The 20,682-nt window shown below is 37.4% G+C and overlaps 1 protein-coding gene across 4 annotated transcripts; it reads left to right on the top strand.

Annotated features, from left to right (window-relative positions):
• On the top strand, window positions 7-7,036 carry LOC109845156 (DNA repair protein rhp7). Of its 4 annotated transcripts, none has more exons than XM_020414369.1 (7): window positions 7-1,181; window positions 1,539-1,972; window positions 2,271-2,432; window positions 3,250-3,325; window positions 6,111-6,269; window positions 6,661-6,766; window positions 6,890-7,036. In XM_020414369.1, the coding sequence occupies exons 1-6, from the start codon at window positions 327-329 to the stop codon at window positions 6,760-6,762; spliced, it is 1,788 nt and encodes a 595-aa protein (XP_020269958.1). In that variant the 5' UTR covers window positions 7-326; the 3' UTR covers window positions 6,763-6,766; window positions 6,890-7,036. The 4 variants fall into 4 exon arrangements, with proteins under 4 accessions (XP_020269958.1, XP_020269959.1, XP_020269957.1 ...); XM_020414370.1 differs by having other exon boundaries at window positions 6,902-7,036; XM_020414368.1 differs by having other exon boundaries at window positions 6,661-6,940.

The following is a 20,682-nucleotide window of genomic DNA, read 5'->3' on the forward strand; positions in this document are numbered from 1 at the left end:
GCCTGGCTTCTCTATCGCCGCCTATTTCAGAGACGGTCACCGGCCGGAAACGGAAAGCTAGGGTTGCTCAGTCCCCAATTGAGGGGGAATCTAGGGTTTCGGTATACTTGCGATCGGGCACCAGGATTGAGAAGAGGAAGGCGGTAGTGGAGGTTGATTCGAAGAATAGATTGGATTTTGAGGCGATTGAAGTTCGATTCGAAGAAAACGGTGAAGTTTATGCTGCTGATCCCGTTGAGAAATCTAAGGATGAGATCATTGTTGATGATGAACTGAAAGGAAAGGACAAGTTGGTGGAAACTAGGGTTTTGGAAGAGAGGGGGTCGATGAACTTGCGGTCGAGTCCTAGGTTTGCGAAGAGGCAACCTATAGTGGAGGTTGATTTAAATAAAAGATTGGATGGCGGCGAAAAGTCCCAATTGGAAGAAAATGGTGAAGTCTCTGAAGCTGTTTCTGTGGAAAAATCTAAAGATAAGATGGTTATTGATGATGATGAAGAAGGGAAAGGCAAGTTGGTTGTTGAAGAAGGTCAATCATCGATTTACAACAATGAAGTTACCCAATCTTCTGCACGGGAAGTTTTCGAAGGTGGAAGAAGCAGAAGAAGGGTTAAAACGCGGATGGCAAAGGAGTCTCGAAAAGAGTCAGGGAGGAAAGTAGCTTTAGAATTGGCTCCCAAATATGCTTTCTTTAAAGCTGACGAAGAATCTAGTGAAGAAGAGGAAGAAGAGGATTTAGCAGTGAATGCTGATCAGAATGAAGATTGGCCAGGCCCATTTTCAACAGCCATGAAGATAATTAGGGATCGAGAGCAGATACTGATAGCCAGAGAGTTGAATTCTTCTTCAAAGAAAAACGATGATGCTGGGGTTAAAATTCAGTGGAGTCCTTCAAAGGATAAAAAAGTTAAGACCTTTGGGAAATCCCCTCCTTCACTGCATGATCTATGCATGAAAGTTCTTTGTGATAATGCTGAAGAGGTTGAGTCTCTTTATGGTGTGCCCGATGCTATCAAGCATCGGTTTGTGTCGCATCTATGCAGGTCAAGGAAAATGGGTTCTCGTGTTCTTGGTCTTCTTGTAAGTGGGTCTCCCACAGAGATACATTTGAGTGATTGTTCATGGGGAACAGAAGGAGAGTTTGAGGAGGCCTTTGGTGGGTGTAATACTGAAAAATTGAAGGTATAATTCTCATGCTTAGCAAGTTTCTTTGTTATTTGTTAAATTATCATCTTTTTTAAGTGATTATCTATTTGTCAAAATTGACGCTAGTAGGAAAGTTACTTCATATTTACTTATTTATCATTTTAAGTTGTTATCATTTACATTAATCATTTCATGATGCATAGGCTCACACATTATGTCTATTTTATATGACTAATTTGTAAAAAATTATTGTAATCAGTACATTTGGGATGAATTCACATCTTTTAATTTTGGAGTTTGTTACAAAATTGTTTGAAGGTCTATGCAAATGAAGTTTGACATTCTACATAGGAGCTGATTTTCCTTGGATTTTCCCCCTTATGACTGTTTCAGGTGCTAGAACTTAATATCTCAGGGAGATGTTTGCCTGATTACGTATTACGGGGTATCTTGGCTAGGTCAATAAAGAATTTGCCTTTATTGACTAAGATATCTTTTAGGGGTAATTACCGTCTTTCTGATGATGGGCTAAATGCAATTGTTTCTTCAGCACCTTCTCTGAGTTGTATAAATCTGTCCCAGTGTTCCCTTATCTCCTCAGCTGGGATCATTAATGTCGCTGAAAAGTTGGAATCAGTGTTGAAAGAACTGTATATTGATGAGTGCCAAGACGTGGATGCTATGCTGATCCTTCCTTCATTGATGAAGCTTAAGAATCTAGAAGTTCTGTCGGTAGCTGAGATTGAGACTGTCAGCAATAAGTTTGTGAGAAAACTGGTTTCTTCCTGTGGATCAACTATCAAGGAGCTTGGGTTGTCTGGTTGCCGGTAAGTTCCTTATTACTTTGTCCTATGTGTGTTAGTCTCAAATCGAAACAAGGATAGTGAGTTCTTTATCTTTGAAATAGTCTCAAATTAAAATAAGGATACTGAAAGCTTTATCTTTGAACTGTTTTAGATTGCATCATAGTTTATTTACTTTGGCTTTCCTATTACATTTGCATGATCTTTGTGTTGAACTGGTTAGTAAGTTTGTTCATATACAGCATTAACATCTGCAACATTCTTGTTGTATATATGTTTAGTCTTCAGAAGGTAGCTATAAATTTTTTGACTTTGGATGCAGTAAACTGACTGCTGGTTCGATGAAAGTTATTGGAGAAAGCTGTTCCCTGTTACGCTCTCTCGACCTTCGGAACTTGAACCGGCTGAATGATTTGGCAATAGGTTACCTAGCCAATGGTTGTAGATCAATTCAGAAACTCAAACTTCGTCGCAATGCATTTAGGTGAAATTCAAAACCTTATACAGTGTGATTTCAGTTTTTGCCTTCAATAGCAATAGTTAAGGCAATAGTTAAGGCAACTGATATGAGAATGCTAATAAGCCCTGCAATCATTTCTCAAATTAGCAGCCATATCGTCTGCTTCTATGAATGATTTTTTTTTCATTTTACTGTCAATTATGTAGTATTATTTTCTAGGCAAATAAGTATGTTTTTGCTTCATACTATCCATCTTCATTTGTTAATAATTTAATTTGTTGACTCTGGAATATATTTTGAAGGTTAAAAAATTAAGGGGAAAATGAATGTACTCCCTCCCCCCCCCCATTTATGATGCACGTGTTTCCTGTGCTACTGCCTTACAGCACTTGTGTGCTTATTAAGAAAATTAAGTGTCATCTTTTTATATAGTATCACCTGATAGCCTCAAGAGGTTCTCTTATTGAAGCCTTGACTCTAGCCACGGGGAAAATGAGCACTAATTGGCCTCTTTGGGAAAAAGAAAACTTTTTATGAAATGGCATACGCGCGTGGGTGGCTGGCTAGGTGGGTATGTGGTTGGATGTGTGTGTGGTTAGGAGCGTGAGTGGTAGCTCCCCCGATTTCAATGAGTGGAGGGGAATATGTCACCTCACTACCAAGCACAAAAACTTGTGCTTGGTACCAAACATACCCATTTCTCTCTCTCTCTCTCTCTCTCTCTCTCTCTACACACACACACACACAAAATCATGAATGTGTTGAGTTTTAACATTGATGTGTATAAGATGACGCTGACTTCTGTTAGAGTGTTGACATTGACTTCGCTTTCATTCGCCAGTGATGAAGCTCTTGCAGCATTCCTGGAAGCTTCTGGAGGGTCATTGATTGAACTTTCAGTCAACAATTTTGCAAAGGTATCCAAGTTTCTATATTGCATTGGTAGTTACATATATCGAGAGGTTTTTTCTTTTAAAGTTGAGAAACTATATTACATGTTCTTCTGAAATGGTCATGTGCAATTATTGTTAAGGACCGTTACCCCTTATGAAATATTTACATTTAATTGTTAGAAAACAACAACAACAAAACAAAACAAAACAAAATAAAAAACAAAACAGATAAAGGCTTGTCATTCATGAGTTTTCTGTGGCAGCAATTGTTACTGACCTTTATCAGAAGAAAGTTTGCAAATGGTATTCAGTAAAGGTACAAAGTAACATGGATATGATAACACTCTGGCTGCAGGAGTGGGGCTAACCATGCAAATATTAGCCATGGTGTCAGTATCTTCGTGGACTGAGTTTAATCGTTTTGTGAGGATTAAGGACAGAATTGAGTGAGAATGGTGAGATGAAGTGCAAATGTATTGAACCATGGTAGTACTGGTATATGAAAGTGCCTAAAGCTGTGTGACATTTGTTTCAAAATGTTTTAGAGCGCCTGAGTATTTGTGATGTTTAGTTCTTCAGACTACATTGAGAAATATTTAGGATAACCAAATTACATTTATGGCACTTCTGGACAAAACTAATATGAACACGTAAAAGTCTGACATTATTGCTGATAAATTGCTGACTATAAATTTGGATAATGGTTGTGCTGTGTTTAGTTTTTGGACAACATTGAGAAATATCTTGGATAACCTATGTGATTTATGACACTTCTGGACAAAACTATTATGAACACAAACGACTCACACTGTTGCTGATAAATTACTGGCGCCACCAATGTGGATAATGTCTTTGTTGTGTATCATTGCTGATAATTTCAACTGTATCTATTTCTATTTTTTAATTGTAGCTGATCCGTTCTATACTAGGTCAATTGTATTGGATTAAGCAGATAAAAATTTGAACTCATAGAACTCTAGAGTAACTAGGGAGCATAATCTAATCAACTAATATTTTCTTTGTCTACTTCTACTGTACCTTATCTTATAGCTTACAACTGCAGTATATTGTGATATGGAGTCATGGACTGATAGATCTTGACTTCTAATTTTGCTAGTTATGTCCCCTATTCGTTCAATAGTAGCGATAGAATATCATGTTGTATTATTACATCTAATTGAATATTGTCTTTCAGGAACGTACTCTCTTGGTCTGTGAGGGTCTGTGAGAATACAAATATTTGAACGACCAAAAGCTTAATATGGAATGACTTATTGGAATTTGAACCTGTTTTCATTGTTTCTTATCCATAGTTATCTCCCTGAAAAAGCCTTCTGAATAGCACTATGGTTCAATCCATATTTTTAGAGGATATTATTGTAACAACTTAAATGGTCAAGCATAATCATGTGTGTTTCTGTTTTATGATTCCTTTGGGAGTTGCATCTTCTTTTCTTTTGTTCGTTCAATGAAATATGCGGTTTACTTGTGGAAGGAAGTTCTCAATGATAATACGTTCCTCATCTCCAAGTCTGACAAAGAAACTTATGTCGTAGTAAGTTACGTGGATTTTGATACACCTACACTTATGGGGAGGGTTCTCCTGGAATAGTGAATACTGCTTTCAATTCTTGAATGTCATTAATGATAATACATTCCACATTCCACTTCTCCAAGTCTGAGAAAGAAACTTATGTCATAGTCTGAGAAAGAAACATATGTCATAGTAACTTATGTGGATTTTGAAACATCTGTACTTATGGAGGGTTCTCCTGGAATAGGGAATACTGCCTTACTCTTAGACCTTTTTTACATGAAATTACTTGGTGATACTTAGTAAAGAGGTTTCTATAAAATTATAAGGAGGATGTCTTTTCTTGTTCTCCAGTAACTCTTGAAGAATCTTATTATCACACTGTTTCTCAGTAATTAATTTTTTGTGAGTGGATGTCGGAATTAGCACTAATTGTACCCCCATCTAATTTTAAAATGCAGTTATAGCATTTTAACGACTTATTATTTCTTAATGTTGGGAAACATCAGTGTTGAAGTGTTATAAGATACTGTCTACGTCAGGCAAGGATGGAAGCATATGGTATAGGGGCACTTACCCCCATAAAATTTTATTTGATTTTATTAAGGGATATACAAATTTATGTGGGCACCCCCATAAAATTGATGACCTCATACAATTCCGAAGAACTATTGTTAGAATTTAGTAGCTTTATTATTATTTTTAAATGAAAATGATCATGCGTTGATATGAAAATAATAATGAAAAGCATTATGTGTTGAGATCTCTGGGATTATTGTATAACTAATTTTTTCTATTGTAAAATTTATATTATATTAATTATAATTTATATGTATAAGAATATATGTGCCCCCATAGGAAATATTTTCCGTATCCGCCCTGATATCAGGTGTATCTTTTTCTTTCATATCTAATGTAATCCAGAAAAATCTTACACTTGATGTAAATAGTATCGTATGACAACTTAAACAGTGATGTTCCCAACATCATGTGAGAAGTAGCAATTAAATCAACAGAGGCTACTAATTGGACTAGTTAGGAGAAGTGATCAGGTTATAGTTGTAAGGACACCAGATCCAATTCCAGTGATGACATTTCTAGCAACTCAAGCCATTTACACTAATGAGCTCACCAGTTCATAAGATTATCGGCTCGTCTGGTTTCATGTGTTGTCCTACTTATGAGTTATTTTTGCACTTGCATCTTCTCTAATGGAAGCTAGATAAACTGTAATAATTTTGACACATACATGATTCTTACAACAATTTTCTTCAGGTCGGTCAGCAAACTGCCATAGCTATTTCCCGTCGATGTTCCTCAACTTTGAAGACTCTAGACCTTTCATTTTGTCGCAACATGTCAGATGAAGCACTGGGATTAATTGTTGATAGCTGCTCTAATCTTCAGATTCTGAAACTTTTCGGATGCACACAGGTACACAGATCTTACATTGAATCATATGCAAGGCAGTGAAGGACTTAATTCTTGGTTCTACCCTTCCCATTTTTTTGTAGGCAATTAAAAGTTTCATAAATATAACTCAACTTCAACTATCTGATTCTAAGCCTATAAGATACATCCCATGCCTTCTGGAAAAAGAGTAAGGGTAGGGGAGAAGAGGGGGAGGGTAATATAGAAAATGTAAAATACACAAAGGTAAAATTGTTCAAAACATGTCATGTGCTTCGCGCATGATGATTTACCAAGTATTGTCAAGCATGGTAGTTTAGTGGAAAAATTCATGCTCGTCTTTTAAAAAAATTCATTGATTCGCCTTTGGTTCTATTTTTTAATCTCTTTTTTAATTATCCATTATCTATTGCAGGTTACCAATGTATTTATGGAAGGCCACTCAAATCCAGCCATTCAAATTGTTGGATCGAAGGGTCCAGTATTAGACCGAATCCAGCTGCCGGAGTATCTGTAAACTGGTTAGGTCTTTGCTTTTGGGCTTTTGTGTACATATCTTCACTAAAGAACATACTTCTGAACGAATGTACATGATCTGTATGTTTGTTTCTCTGGAAAGTTTTGTGATGTCTTTAGGGTTGTAGGTTGCTTTGCAGGAAAAACCCTGGGCCCTTGGCAATTTACTTTTTGTCTTAGCTTGGACGTGTGATGTTTTTTGTTCTTGGTTGGACTCGTACTGCAGCAAGGCACGCCACATAACTTGGCTCTCTAGGTTCTGTTGGATTTAATCTAATAAATCTATTTGTGGGCACATATGATTAATCAATGTGTATTGCTATCTTTCAGGATAACCCACTGAAGTGATCAATTAAGTTGGGTTAATTTGGTATTTAAATAAGTCATGGGGTTATATGTGCAGATACCAGGTTGTAATTGTAATTTATTGAGGGGTTAAATTACAAAAGTACAACATCTATAAATAAGGGGTTATGGTCCCTAATCTAGGGTTACTACATTCTCTAATTCTCTTCACCCCCATCTAAGAGAGAATTTTGGCTAAGGAGAAAACCCTAAGGTTAGAAGATCCAAAACCCAAAATCAAGATCAAGCAATGGATTCAGGTATAAGCTTCCGCTCTTTTAGATTTTTGTTAATCTCTTTGAATTAATCATGGCTATATGGTTTTAGATATCAAGTTTTATGATGTAGATCTAACAAGTGGTATCAGAACCACCTTGATTAATTCTTAGGGATTTAAGTTTTATTGGGTTTTTGATCTTAAATCTCTGGTTAAAGATTCATTTTTTGGGTTCGGATGAACAGTAATGTTCGGTGAACAGTAACGAAAATTTTTTTTTCGGGTGAAAAGTAAAGTTTTTTCTTTGGATGAACAGTAACTGAAAAAAATCGCCGGTAAACAGTAACTTTTTGGAATTTTTTGGTTTTCTCTTTGATTTTTTCTTCAATTTTTTCCAATTCTGGATCTGTTTTGAAAATAAAAATCAAAGATTTTTGGGTTTGACGGCGGCGGTTTCAGTTTGAATTCTCAGGTTGAACTCTGCGTTCATTTTTAACGAACTTTGCGTTCGTTCTCAGGTTGAACTCTGCGTTCATTTTTAACGAACTTTGCGTTCGTTCTCAGGTTGAACTCTGCGTTCATTTTTTAACGAACTTTGCGTTCGTTCTCAGGTCGAACATTGCGTTCGTACTCAAGGATGAACTCTGCGTTCAATTTTAACGAACTTTGCGTTCGTTCTCAGGTTGAACTCTGCGTTCATTTTTAACGAACTTTGCGTTCGTTCTCAGGTCGAACATTGCGTTCGTACTCAAGGATGAACTATGCGTTCAATTTTAACGAACTTTGCGTTCGTTCTCAGGTTGAACTCTGCGTTCATTTTTAACGAACTTTGCGTTCGTTCTCAGGTCGAACATTGCGTTCGTACTCAGGTTGAACTCTGCATTCAATTTTAACGAACTTTGCGTTCGTTCTCAGGTTGAACTCTGCGTTCATTTTTAACGAACTTTGCGTTCGTTCTCAGGTCGAACATTGCGTTCGTACTCAGGTTGAACTCTGTGTTCAATTTTAACGAACTTTGCGTTCGTTCTCAGGTTGGGTTTGTCGGCGGCGGTTTCAATTTGAAACCCTAAGGGTTCATGGCGAAAATTAAGGAGGTGGTTACCTCAAACGAACCTCGCGTTCGTTCAATTTTAACCGAGCTTCGCGCTCAACGAACCTCGCGTTCGTTCTAAGGTGAACCTCGCGTTCAACTCAGGTGAGCGTCAAGCTCAATTTTAACGAACCTCGCGTTCGTTCTAAGGTGAACCTCGCGTTCAACTCAGGTGAGCGTCAAGCTCAATTTTTTTAACGAACCTCGCGTTCGTTCTTCAGACGAACCTCGCGTTCGTACTTCAGACGAACCTCGCGTTCGTACTTCAGACGAACCTCGCGTTCGTACTTCAGACGAACCTCGCGTTCGTACTTCAGACGAACCTCGCGTTCGTACTTCAGACGAACCTCGCGTTCGTACTTCAGACGAACCTCGCGTTCGTACTTCAGACGAACCTCGCGTTCGTGCTTCAGTCGAGCCTCGCGTTCGAACTTCAGACGAACCTCGCGTTCGTACTTCAGACGAACCTCGCGTTCGTACTTCAGTCGAACCTCGCGTTCATTTTTTAAACGAACCTCGCGTTCGTTCCCAAGTTGAACCTCGCGTTCTTTTATCAAACGAACCTCGCGTTCGTTCATTTTCAGACGAACCTCGCGTTCGTGCTTAAGTGAGTCTCGTACTCAATACAGTCGAACCTCGCGTTCGAAGTTAAGGGAACTTCGTGTTCATTATGGTTAAGCCTCGGCTTTTCATGGGTCCACTTTGGTATACTTAATTTATTCAATTAAGTTATGGGCCCTAATTAAGCTGTGAGACCCCAATTAAGTTTTTGGAAATTCAGTTGATTTAAATTAAAACTTTTTAATTTAAATCTAATTTGGTTTTTAATCAATTATTTAATTCAAATATTATGACACTAAGGTATTAAGGTTGTCTCTCACTCCAATTGATTAATTGAAACAAGAAGTTGCCAAAGTAACCTCTCTTGTGTAGATTGTTCATGAGGAATGTGAGATGTTTGTGTGTATGCTTTCGTGTAAATATTTAATCGGCCCAAAGGAAGGTTAATATTTATTTAGACTGTATACACATCTGCGATGATAAGCGTGTGACAATTATAAGGTTTACATGTGAATAATGAATCGATCCAAAGATAGTTTCATTATTTGACATGAGTTATTGTCAATGTTTGATCATTGCAACAAGGTATCACTTACAAGTTAATATTACTGTCCAAAGACTTGATATTAATGTTGTGCCGGTATCTTGGATGGGGATTGTCATTATTTGAATTTTATTGATTATGGTTATTGATGTGAGCATTTTTGTTTTATTTCAGCTAATGCATCTGCTGCAACAATTTCTGCTAACATCAACTCAATTCCCATGCTAAATGGGACAAACTTCAAGGTTTGGAAAGAGAACATATTAATTGTTCTTGGCTGCATGGATCTTGACTATGCATTAAGAACTGAACAACCCCAACCTCTCAATGCGGATAGCACTCCTGATGCAAAGAAGGAGCATGAGAAGTGGGAGCGTTCAAATCGCATGAGTCTTATGATCATTAAGCGCGGCGTTCCGGAAGCCTTCAGGGGCATAGAATCCGAAGGGATTACTAAGGCTAAAGATTTCCTTGCCGAAATTGAGAAGCGTTTTGCGAAAAACGATAAGGTAGAAACAAGCACGCTTTTAGCTCGCTTGATTTCAATGAAGTATAAGGGCAAAGGAAATATCAGGGAGTACATTATGGAAATGTCTCATATTGCTTCAAAGCTTAAGGCACTTAAACTCGATCTTTGTGACGAGTTATTAGTGCATCTGGTTTTGTTGTCTCTTCCTGCACAGTTTAACCAATTTAAGGTCAGTTATAACTGTCAAAAGGAGAAATGGACTCTAAATGAGCTCATTTCATACTGTGTGCAAGAAGAAGACAGGTTGAAGCAAGATAAGACAGAAAGTGCTCATTTGGCCTATGCCTCTAAGGATAAGGGCAAGAAAAGGAAGAATGATAAGGAAGCTGCTAAGGGTCCAGTTGAGAAGAAACAACATAAGGATAATCAGGGTTGTTTCTTCTGTAAGAAGCCTGGACATGTAAAGAAGGACTGTACAAAATATCACGCCTGGCGTGATAATAAGGGTACGTTCCTTGCTTTGGTCTGTTCTGAGGTTAATTTAGCTTCAGTACCTAGAAACACTTGGTGGTTAGACTCTGGTGCTACTACTCACATAAGTGTTTCTATGCAGGGTTGCCTGAGCTACCGAAAGCCAAGTGATGTTGAAAGACACATCTTTGTGGGCGACGGACAATCGGTAGATGTGGAAGCAATTGGGCACTTTAGGTTGTTGTTAGGAACTGGTTATTATTTGGATTTAAAAGATACTTTTGTAGTACCGTCTTTTAGACGGAATTTGGTTTCTGTTTCTGTATTGGACAAATCAGGTTATTCTTGTTCATTTGGAAACAGTCAATTCAGTTTATCTTTTAATTCAAATGTTGTGGGAACCGGTTACTTGAGTATTTATGACAACCTATATTTGCTTGATACAATTGCTTCTTACAATGAATCCTTGCATGTGGAATCACGTGGTACTAAGCGTAAATTAAATAAGGAAAATTCGGCGACATTATGGCATAAGCGCTTAGGTCATATCTCAAAAGGTAGAGTTGAGCGTCTTGTGTCTGATGGCATTTTGGATTCCCTTGATTTTTCGGACTTCGACGTATGTGTTGAATGTATCAAGGGAAAACAGACCAAAGTGAAGAGATTAGGTGCCAACAGATCTTCGGATGTCTTAGAATTGATACATACGGATATTTGTGGGCCATTCCCTACGGAATCCTGGAATGGTCAACAATATTTTATATCATTCATAGACGATTACTCACGTTATGGGCACCTATATCTTATTCATGAAAAATCTGAGTCTCTGGACATGTTCAAAGCCTATAAAGCTGAAGTTGAGAATCAACTCAACAGAAGAATTAAAACCGTCAGATCTGATCGTGGTGGTGAGTACTACGGTAGATATGATGGTTCAGGTGAACAACGTCCAGGACCATTTGCTAGATACCTAGAGGAATGCGGTATCGTCCCACAGTACACTATGCCGGGTTCACCTAGCATGAATGGTGTAGCTGAAAGACGAAACAGGACTCTTAAGGATATGGTAAGAAGTATGATTGCTCATTCTTCTTTACCAGAGTCACTCTGGGGAGAAGCACTTAAGACAGCAGCTTACATTCTGAATAGAGTACCAAGTAAAGCAGTTGCTAAAACACCTTATGAGCTTTGGACTGGTCGAAAGCCCAGTTTAAAGCATTTACATATTTGGGGATGTCCAGCTGAGGCAAGGCCTTATAGGCCAAATGAAAAGAAATTGGACTCCAAAACAGTTAGCAGCTACTTTATTGGGTACCCTGATCGCTCTAGGGGCTATAAGTTTTATGATCCCACTATAAGGAATATTTTTGAGACGGGAACAGCAACATTCTTTGAGGATGTTGAGTTTGGGGGGAGAAATAAGGTTAGAGACATTAGTTTTGAGGAGGAATTGGCTTCAGATCCAATCCATACAGTTACTTTTGACAATATTCAGGTTCCTATACCTGTTGTTGCTCAAGAAGTAAATCCGGAACCTCAAGATGATAATGTTGAACAACTCCCTGTTCCAGAAGAACAAACTCAACAACCTCAAGAACCAGTGCCATTAAGGAGATCCACGAGAGAAAGGAGAAATGCTATTCCGGATGATTATATTGTATTTCTCCAAGAACATGAGGAAAGTAGTGGAATGTTAGAAGATGATCCAATCAACTTCTCTCAGGCCATGAAAAGTTCTAACTCTCAACAGTGGATTGATGCCATGAATGAAGAGTATAAGTCTATGCAAGACAATAAGGTTTGGGAACTTGTCCCATTGCCAGAAGGTGCAAAACCAATTGGTTGTAAATGGATTTTTAAAACCAAGCGGGATGCAAACGGTAATGTGGAGAGGTATAAGGCGCGTCTTGTGGCTAAAGGCTATACTCAAAAGGAAGGCATTGATTATACAGAGACTTTCTCTCCGGTTTCATCGAAAGACTCTTTCAGAATAATCATGGCACTTGTTGCTCATTATGATCTTGAGTTACATCAGATGGATGTTAAGACTGCATTTCTCAATGGAGACATTGATGAGATGATTTATATGGTGCAACCAGAAAACTTTGTGTCAGGAGACCCAAAGAATATGGTTTGCAAATTAAGGAAATCCATCTATGGACTCAAGCAAGCTCCTCGTCAATGGTATCATAAGTTTCAACAAATAGTTATCTCGTTCGGTTTTGAGATGAACATTGTTGATGACTGTGTATATCACAAGTTCAGTGGGAGTAAGTATATTTTTCTGGTTCTGTATGTGGATGACATCTTGCTTGCCACTAATGATATAGGCATGTTGCACGAAACCAAGAGATTTCTATCAAAGAATTTTGAGATGAAAGATCTTGGGGACGCCTCTTTTATATTAGGGATCCAGATACATCGAGATCGCTCTCGGGGTATTCTTGGATTATCACAAAAGAGCTATATCGATAAGGTACTTAAAAGGTTTGGCATGCAAGATTGCAGACCAGGTGACACCCCTGTTGCTAAAGGAGACAAGTTTAGTCTCAATCAGTGCCCTAAAGGTAACCTTGAAATTCAGGAAATGCAGAAGATTCCTTATGCTTCGGCTGTAGGAAGTCTAATGTATGCTCAGGTATGTACGCGTCCGGATATTGCGTACATTGTTGGGATGTTAGGCAGATACTTAAGCAACCCTGGTATGGATCATTGGATAGCAGTCAAAAGGGTTATGAGGTATCTTCAGAAAACAAAAGATTACATGCTCACATACAGAAAATCAGAGAAATTAGAGGTCATTGGGTATTCGGACTCTGATTTTGCTGGATGCCAAGATAGCAGGAAGTCTACATCAGGCTACATTTATATGTTAGCAGGAGGAGCTATATCATGGAAAAGTGTCAAACAAACACTAGTAGCTTCCTCCACTATGGCAGCAGAATTTGTAGCTTGCTATGAGGCATCCAATCAGGGAATATGGCTGCGAAATTTTGTCACGGGACTGCGCATTTTGGAAAATGTTGAAAGACCACTAAGGTTATATTGTGACAATAAATCTGCAGTAATGTATTCCAATAACAACAGGAGCTCAACTAAGTCAAAACATATTGACATTAAGTTCCTGGTTGTGAAAGAAAGGGTACAGAGTGGACAGATATCCATAGAGCACATTGGGACAAACTCCATGATAGCTGATCCTCTTACTAAGGGATTGCCACCTAAGGTCTTTCATGAGCATACTGCTCATATGGGTGTGGTATTATTTGAGGATATTATGTTTTAGTGGGAGTTTGTATTTGTGGTGCTTTATGTTTGTTTGTATTGTCTGATCAGAATAAAGTTTTCAGTTAAGACACTCTGTTACATTATGTTTGGTTTTGACCTCACTAAGGAGGACCAGTTGAAAATAGACATGTACTGATCACATTGCATGTAATTTTCATGCTGCACATCCATGATTGATCTATGTCGTTTGATTGTATTGGTATATGTGACCATTGATGGGTCGAGTCACGATAAATGTGACGAAGGCCGCTTTGATCCTATATTGATATAGTCAATGGACGAGATTGTTCGGAAATACCATTTCAGTGATAGCAATTTTTGAGCTCATAAGGTTATACACAGTTTAAGGAATCATATGGTGCCCAAGTGGGAGATTGTTGGATTTAATCTAATAAATCTATTTGTGGGCACATATGATTAATCAATGTGTATTGCTATCTTTCAGGATAACCCACTGAAGTGATCAATTAAGTTGGGTTAATTTGGTATTTAAATAAGTCATGAGGTTATATGTGCAGATACCAGGTTGTAATTGTAATTTATTGAGGGGCTAAATTACAAAAGTACAACATCTATAAATAAGGGGTTATGGTCCCTAATCTAGGGTTACTACATTCTCTAATTCTCTTCACCCCCATCTAAGAGAGAATTTCGGCTAAGGAGAAAACCCTAAGGTTAGAAGATCCAAAACCCAAAATCAAGATCAAGCAATGAATTCAGGTATAAGCTTCCGCTCTTTTAGATTTTTGTTAATCTCTTTGAATTAATCATGGCTATATGGTTTTAGATCTCAAGTTTTATGATGTAGATCTAACAGGTTCCACTTTGTGTTTCTTTTGTGGGGATACCTACGCAAAAAGCTCAAATGTTAGCTTCTTTCAACCTCATCTTTTTGACTATTTTTTTTACCCCTCGTTTTCAAATTAATTCTAAACATCAAGCTTGACTAAAAGTTCTTATTTTCCTAGGAGCTATAGAAACGCTTGTTTCAGTTAAGAGTGCTGCTACGGGGATCCAAAATATGGGACCAAGGAAGGGGACAGGTGAGATGTCCCCTTCCTATTGCATAATGAGTTGGCATGAGTTGGCATGGCAATAGGGAGGGGACACCTCACCTGTCCCCTTCCTTGGTCTCATATTTTTAGTTCTTAAATCATTTTCCTTCAGTTAAATGCTCGCCAATTTTAGTCGCTGACGTGGTCCTCCACGTGATGCGTACTGGACTTTTCATGACAAAATAATGCGGGATCTTACTTAAAATGGCTTCTACACATTCATAACAAAATGAGCGCCTCAGTATATCCATGCCCCTTCTTTAAATTCATGGTCGCTAGTAATATGTTCACAAGTGTCTTTTCTAATCTTTGTTTACAGTTTTAATGGTTCTTAATCAAGAGCTAATTCACTTGAAAGTATTAAATTATTTGTTAGAATGAAGATTGCTCATGATTTCTTGGACTACGCTCAAATTTTAAACACGGTGTAATATTTAGGGACCCACTGAACACTTTTGCTCAAATAAGATCTTGAATTTGGTTTAAGGCTACTCAATAAAAAATTTCGAGACAATAAGCTACTATTGAGTATATGTACGATTAAATCTTTAATATTATCAATCCAGTGGATTCTTTATCTCCCCTAGAGTTATGCCCATAAATGAAAAACCCCCATTTAACCAACAATGTTATCTGGTGGATTCTTATTATATCTAAAGTTACGCTCATTCAACTAGCAATATTGCAAAGGGAAAATTTAAAAAAAAAGGAATTTGAAAACTAATTGCTAATTGCATATAAATTACTGGACTTAATTTCAAACATCTATTCAAACTCCATTGATAGAAACATAAAAATCTCTTTCTATATATAGAAGTTCTCCATATTGTCTGAAAAGAAATAAATAGGCTGAAAAAGCTCCATCTGATCTGTCACTCTTTTTATGAGCCGAAACTTAGAATCATGTAAAGGTATTAAATTTTTTTATGACCTGCTTTAAATTCAGGGCAAATGACAATCGAACATGAGTTACTTGCTCTGGTATAATATCAAAGATCTTTAGCCAATAACTTGGGCCCTACATACTGGGCACAGGACAGACCTTTTTACCAACCACTTATCAATACAAACCCTATGGTACAAATGACCGCATCTTGGTAAAACCCTAACCTCTTCTTCCCTCTCGAGCACCTCTAAACATATCGAACAACTCTCACCTATAGAAACCTCCTCCGAATGATCACACGCATAGCTGTACACCAGAATTTCCTTCAACAACGACACCCTCCACAATTGTTCGATCTCTGGGTCTGGCTCAATGTCGACATATTCCTCGTCGATAGTGCCATCAAGAATCGCCCGATGGAGTTTATAACAACTACATGCAACTTTGAGGAGCACCACAAACATCAACGCGGAGATTTCGAATACTTGTAGATGGAGATGTGAAGGTTGTGGTGACGGCGGAGGCGGATGAACCGAGTTTATGTTGATGTCACGCATTTTGAGGACAATCTGGAGGAGGAGGAAGGAGATATTGTTGGCGCGCTTCTTTTGTAGGCGATGAAGGTGATTTGAGTTAGGTAGCTAACAATGCTTTGCATTCAATTGTTTGTTACTTATACGTTACATGGATAGGATTAAACAAGTAATGATCTGTTTAGTTAAGATACATGACTGATATTGGAGGTGAAACTTGTGTGGATAGTGTATCATCAATCCAAGGAAAGGCAAAATAAATAATCAACAAACTACATTCAATAACATGATGACCACGCTCTGTTGTGTCTCCCTTCTTCTCAAATAGCTTTTATTAATCTATGAAAATAAGAACAGAATAATGATACAAGAAAAACCTTAATCCATTAATAGTAGGTTTGTTTCCACGAAAACAGCTATAAAGTAGCTGAAAAGGAAAAAAAAAACTTATCTTACTATTTCTGAACAGAAAAATTAATTTGTTTATTAAAATATATTACTTTCTCTATATATCTTTAATTGCATCTAGGTGTCACCTCCACTTTTGAAAAGACCAGTTGAGATGCAGGTGCATTGCACGTGTTTAAATATCATGATTATTTAAATTAAAAAAATAAAATAAAAAAACAATAAAATAAAGTACGTGTTGGGTCCTGCTAAATGTGGCGACAGCAGGGTCTGCTAAGTACTTGTTTCGTAGGTTGGGTTTTACAATTTAGAAAGGATTAGTGGCGCAACTTGTTACCCATTTGTCATCATCATATGTATAATATTTTATTCTACTTTTATTTTAATAAAAAAAAATAAAGTTTTTTCTTATGAAATTGATCATCAACTCAATAATCTCTCTCTATCTAGACTAAAATATCGTCATTGTTTCCCATACATACATTTCTTCTCCTATTTTTGCCCTCCATCAAAATAAATCACCGGCCCTGATCTAATCAGAAACCCTATCCCGTACATACATTTTTTCTCTCTGTTTCTTTCATTTTTTGCCAAGCCGCCTCTCCCTCTCTCTGCGATCTTCCCACTCGCTGCGCTCTCTCTCCCCCCCGCGCGCGCTCTCTCCCCCGCGCGGTCAGCCCCCCCCCACCATCATCCAGTCCCCGCTCCCCCCCCATCATCCAGTCCCCCCTCTGCGCCTTTCCCAACTCCGGCGTCTTCGCTTCAGCCTCGTAGACCGAGTCGCCGGTCGCGCCAGGTTTTTGTTTTCTTTTCAATCCGCTGGTCGATTTTTTTTATTGTACTCAATTGCATTCTTCAGGTTTGAGCTTTATCTCTATTTCTCTTTTGAGTACACACAATTTTGCTTCATCGTTTTTTTAAGGCAGATTCCGAATTATGGTGTCTGCTCTTTTTTTTGGGGGGGGGGGGGGGGTTGGGGGGAGGGGCAAGAGTATGCCAATATGATCTTAATGAGGTGGCGGGGAAACATTGCATCTAACGCTCGGAATTAGAGCGATAATTTCTGCGATTTTTTTACAGCGTTATTTCATGGAATTTAAGCAATAATCGTATTATAAAGAGTAAATTGCGCCAATTTATTGTTGGAACCAGATTAGAATTTGTTAGAGACTGCATTTCAGCTTATTATTGGATCTGTTTATTACTTGGATGACATGAACTTCGTCGAGAGTATTGGTAATTACCATTTTATGTATTTTCAGTTGGCGCATGTTTTATGAGAATGTTATTTATTTGCTCGATTGGATTAGTGGTTATGATGTCGGAAAGGAATTTACAACGATTAGTTGACGGGACAATCACTAAACCATTCGCTGGTGGAACTTTCCGGGGCGTTTTAAAAAAAACAATTACATGATAAGCTAATTTTGTGTATTGTAACGAGAGCTTCCAAATTTAACATTAGTTTGTGTATAATTAAGGATTCTTAGTTTTCTATCCTAATTGTGTTATTTTTTTATATCCTCACATAGATAATGGATGAAGCATGGGTCAAATTTCAACATGCATGCCATTGTGCACTTGGATATGTTCTTTGTGTGATTGTTTATTGGTTCATACAACAAAGAGAAAATAGAAGAAGATTATAGTGAACCCCAAGAGCCTAGAGAAGTAACTAATATGGTGCGAAAAATATTATCACAAAGGGTTGTATGTAGGAAAATGATCCGAATGAATCCACCGGCTTTTCATCAATTATGTGGAATATTAGAGAGAGACGATGGGGCTTAAACGAACTAAAAAAGAGTTACTATTGAGGAACAAGTTACAAATTTTTTGTATATGTTGGGACACAACGTAACTACTCGTGAGGTTAGTAAGATATTTGGACGATCTGGAGAGAGTGTGAGTTATCATTTTCATAATGTTTTAAGGGCTATGATAGAGTTGGAAGAGATATTTTTAATACAACCCAATGGAGCACAAATTCCTCCAGAGATACTCAATAATCCAAAGTTTGATCCATATTTCAAGGCGATGATAAATTTCACAATTCTTATCTTTGTATAGGTTGTTAAAAGTAGAATTTAACTAATTACTCCCTATATTGTCATGATTGTGTTGGAGCAATAGATGCAACACACATCTGAGTAAAGATTTCTCCTACTGACGCTCCTAAATATCGTGGTAGGAAAGATCATCCGTCACAAAATGTATTGGCTGCTTGCACATTTGACTTGAAATTCACTTATGTCTTACCTTGGTGGAAGGTACTACACCTGATTTCAGAATTTTAAAAAATGCTTTACAACGATGATTTCCACTTAAAATCCCTCAAGATAATCATTAATCCTGAATAATCTACTAATGATAAAAAACCCTTTTTTAATAAGTTATAATGACTATGAAACTTTTTTTAGGAAAATATTATCTCCCTGATGGTTGATACATGTTAAGAAGTGGAATAATTCCACCATATGGAGGGGAATGCTACCATTTGAATGAGTATTCAAGAAATCCACCAAGGACTCAACGTCAGCTATTTAACCTAAGACACGCGTCACTTTGCAATGCCATTGAAAGAGCATTTGGTGTATTAAAGAGATAGAGGAAGTAATATGTTTTTAATAAACATATTAATTTTTTTGTTCAGAAATAGTAAGATTAGTTTTTGTTTTTCTTTTTAGCTACTTTATAGTTATTTTCGTGGAAACAAACGTACTTTTAATAGATTAAGGTTTTTCTTATATCATTATTCTGTTCTTATTTTCATAGATTAAAAGCTATTTGAGAAGAAGAGAGACAACAAAGCATGGCCATCATCATGTTATTGAATGTAGTTTGTTGATTATTTATTTTGCTTTCCTTGGATTGATGATACACTATCCACACAAGTTTCACCTCCAATATCCATGTATCTTAACTAAACAGATCATTACTTGTTTAATCTTATCCATGTAACGTATAATTAACAAACAATTAGAATGCAAAGCATTATTAGCTACCTAACTCAAATCATCTTCATCATCTACAAAAGAAGCTCGCCAACAATCTCTCCTTCCTCCTCCAAATTGTCTTCAAAACGCGTGACACCAACATAAACTCCGTTCATCCCCCTCCACCATCACCACAACCTTCACATCTCCATCTACAAGTATTCGAAATCTCCGCCTTGATATTTGTGGTGCTCCTCAAAGTTGCATGTAGTTATAAACTTCATCGGGCGATTCTTGATGACACTATCGACGAGCAATATGTCGACATTGAGTCAGACCCAGAGATTGAACAATTGTGGAGGGTGTCGTTGTTGAAGGAAATTCAGGTGTACAGCTATGCATGTGATTTTTCGGAGGAGGTTTCTATAGGTGAGAGTTGTTCGATATGTTTAGAGGTGCTCGAGAGGTAAGAAGAGGTTAGGGTTTTACCAAGATGCAGTCGTTGAAGGAAATTATCCTTGTTTTAATTCTTATCGGGTCAATGATCACGATCCGTACCCGACTTGCAAACCCTAAAGCAAGCTCTAAAATTTAGTCCAATGCTCGACCCTCTCTCGCCTTAACCATAAATTGCGAAAATTTCAATTCCTTTGGTAAGCAAAAAATCCATCTTTTTTAGTTCTCTTAAATTTTGATAAAACCCTAGCAGTCGTTTGTCAAACGATTTCTCATTATATTTACAGATTAATTTTATCTTTTCAATGAGAGAATATACGAAGAACAGTAGTTACTGAGGTGAGTTCACTAATCAAACTTTTATTGCAAGTATTGTACTTCTTCCTGTGTTATTTAAAGTTGAAACTATTGATTTCTATGTACTTTGTTCTTGCTCGATGATAATTTGAGGTATTATTCTTTGGAGTTGGATTTTAGGGCTTTTTCGGTGATTTTAAGGCTGATGTTTGATTAGGGTTTTAGGGCGTTATTTATTTATTTATTTATTTATATTGTAATATCTGATTAGGATTATAGGAAATTGTTGACTAGGTGTTAGAAGGGAAACCCCAAAATTTTGGAGAAACTGATGGTAATGTTATTGATTTATCAAATTGTAGAAA

This window comes from Asparagus officinalis, chromosome 6 (assembly GCF_001876935.1).
Source record: "Asparagus officinalis chromosome 6, Aspof.V1, whole genome shotgun sequence".
NCBI classification, from domain to species: Eukaryota; Viridiplantae; Streptophyta; class Magnoliopsida; order Asparagales; family Asparagaceae; genus Asparagus; species Asparagus officinalis.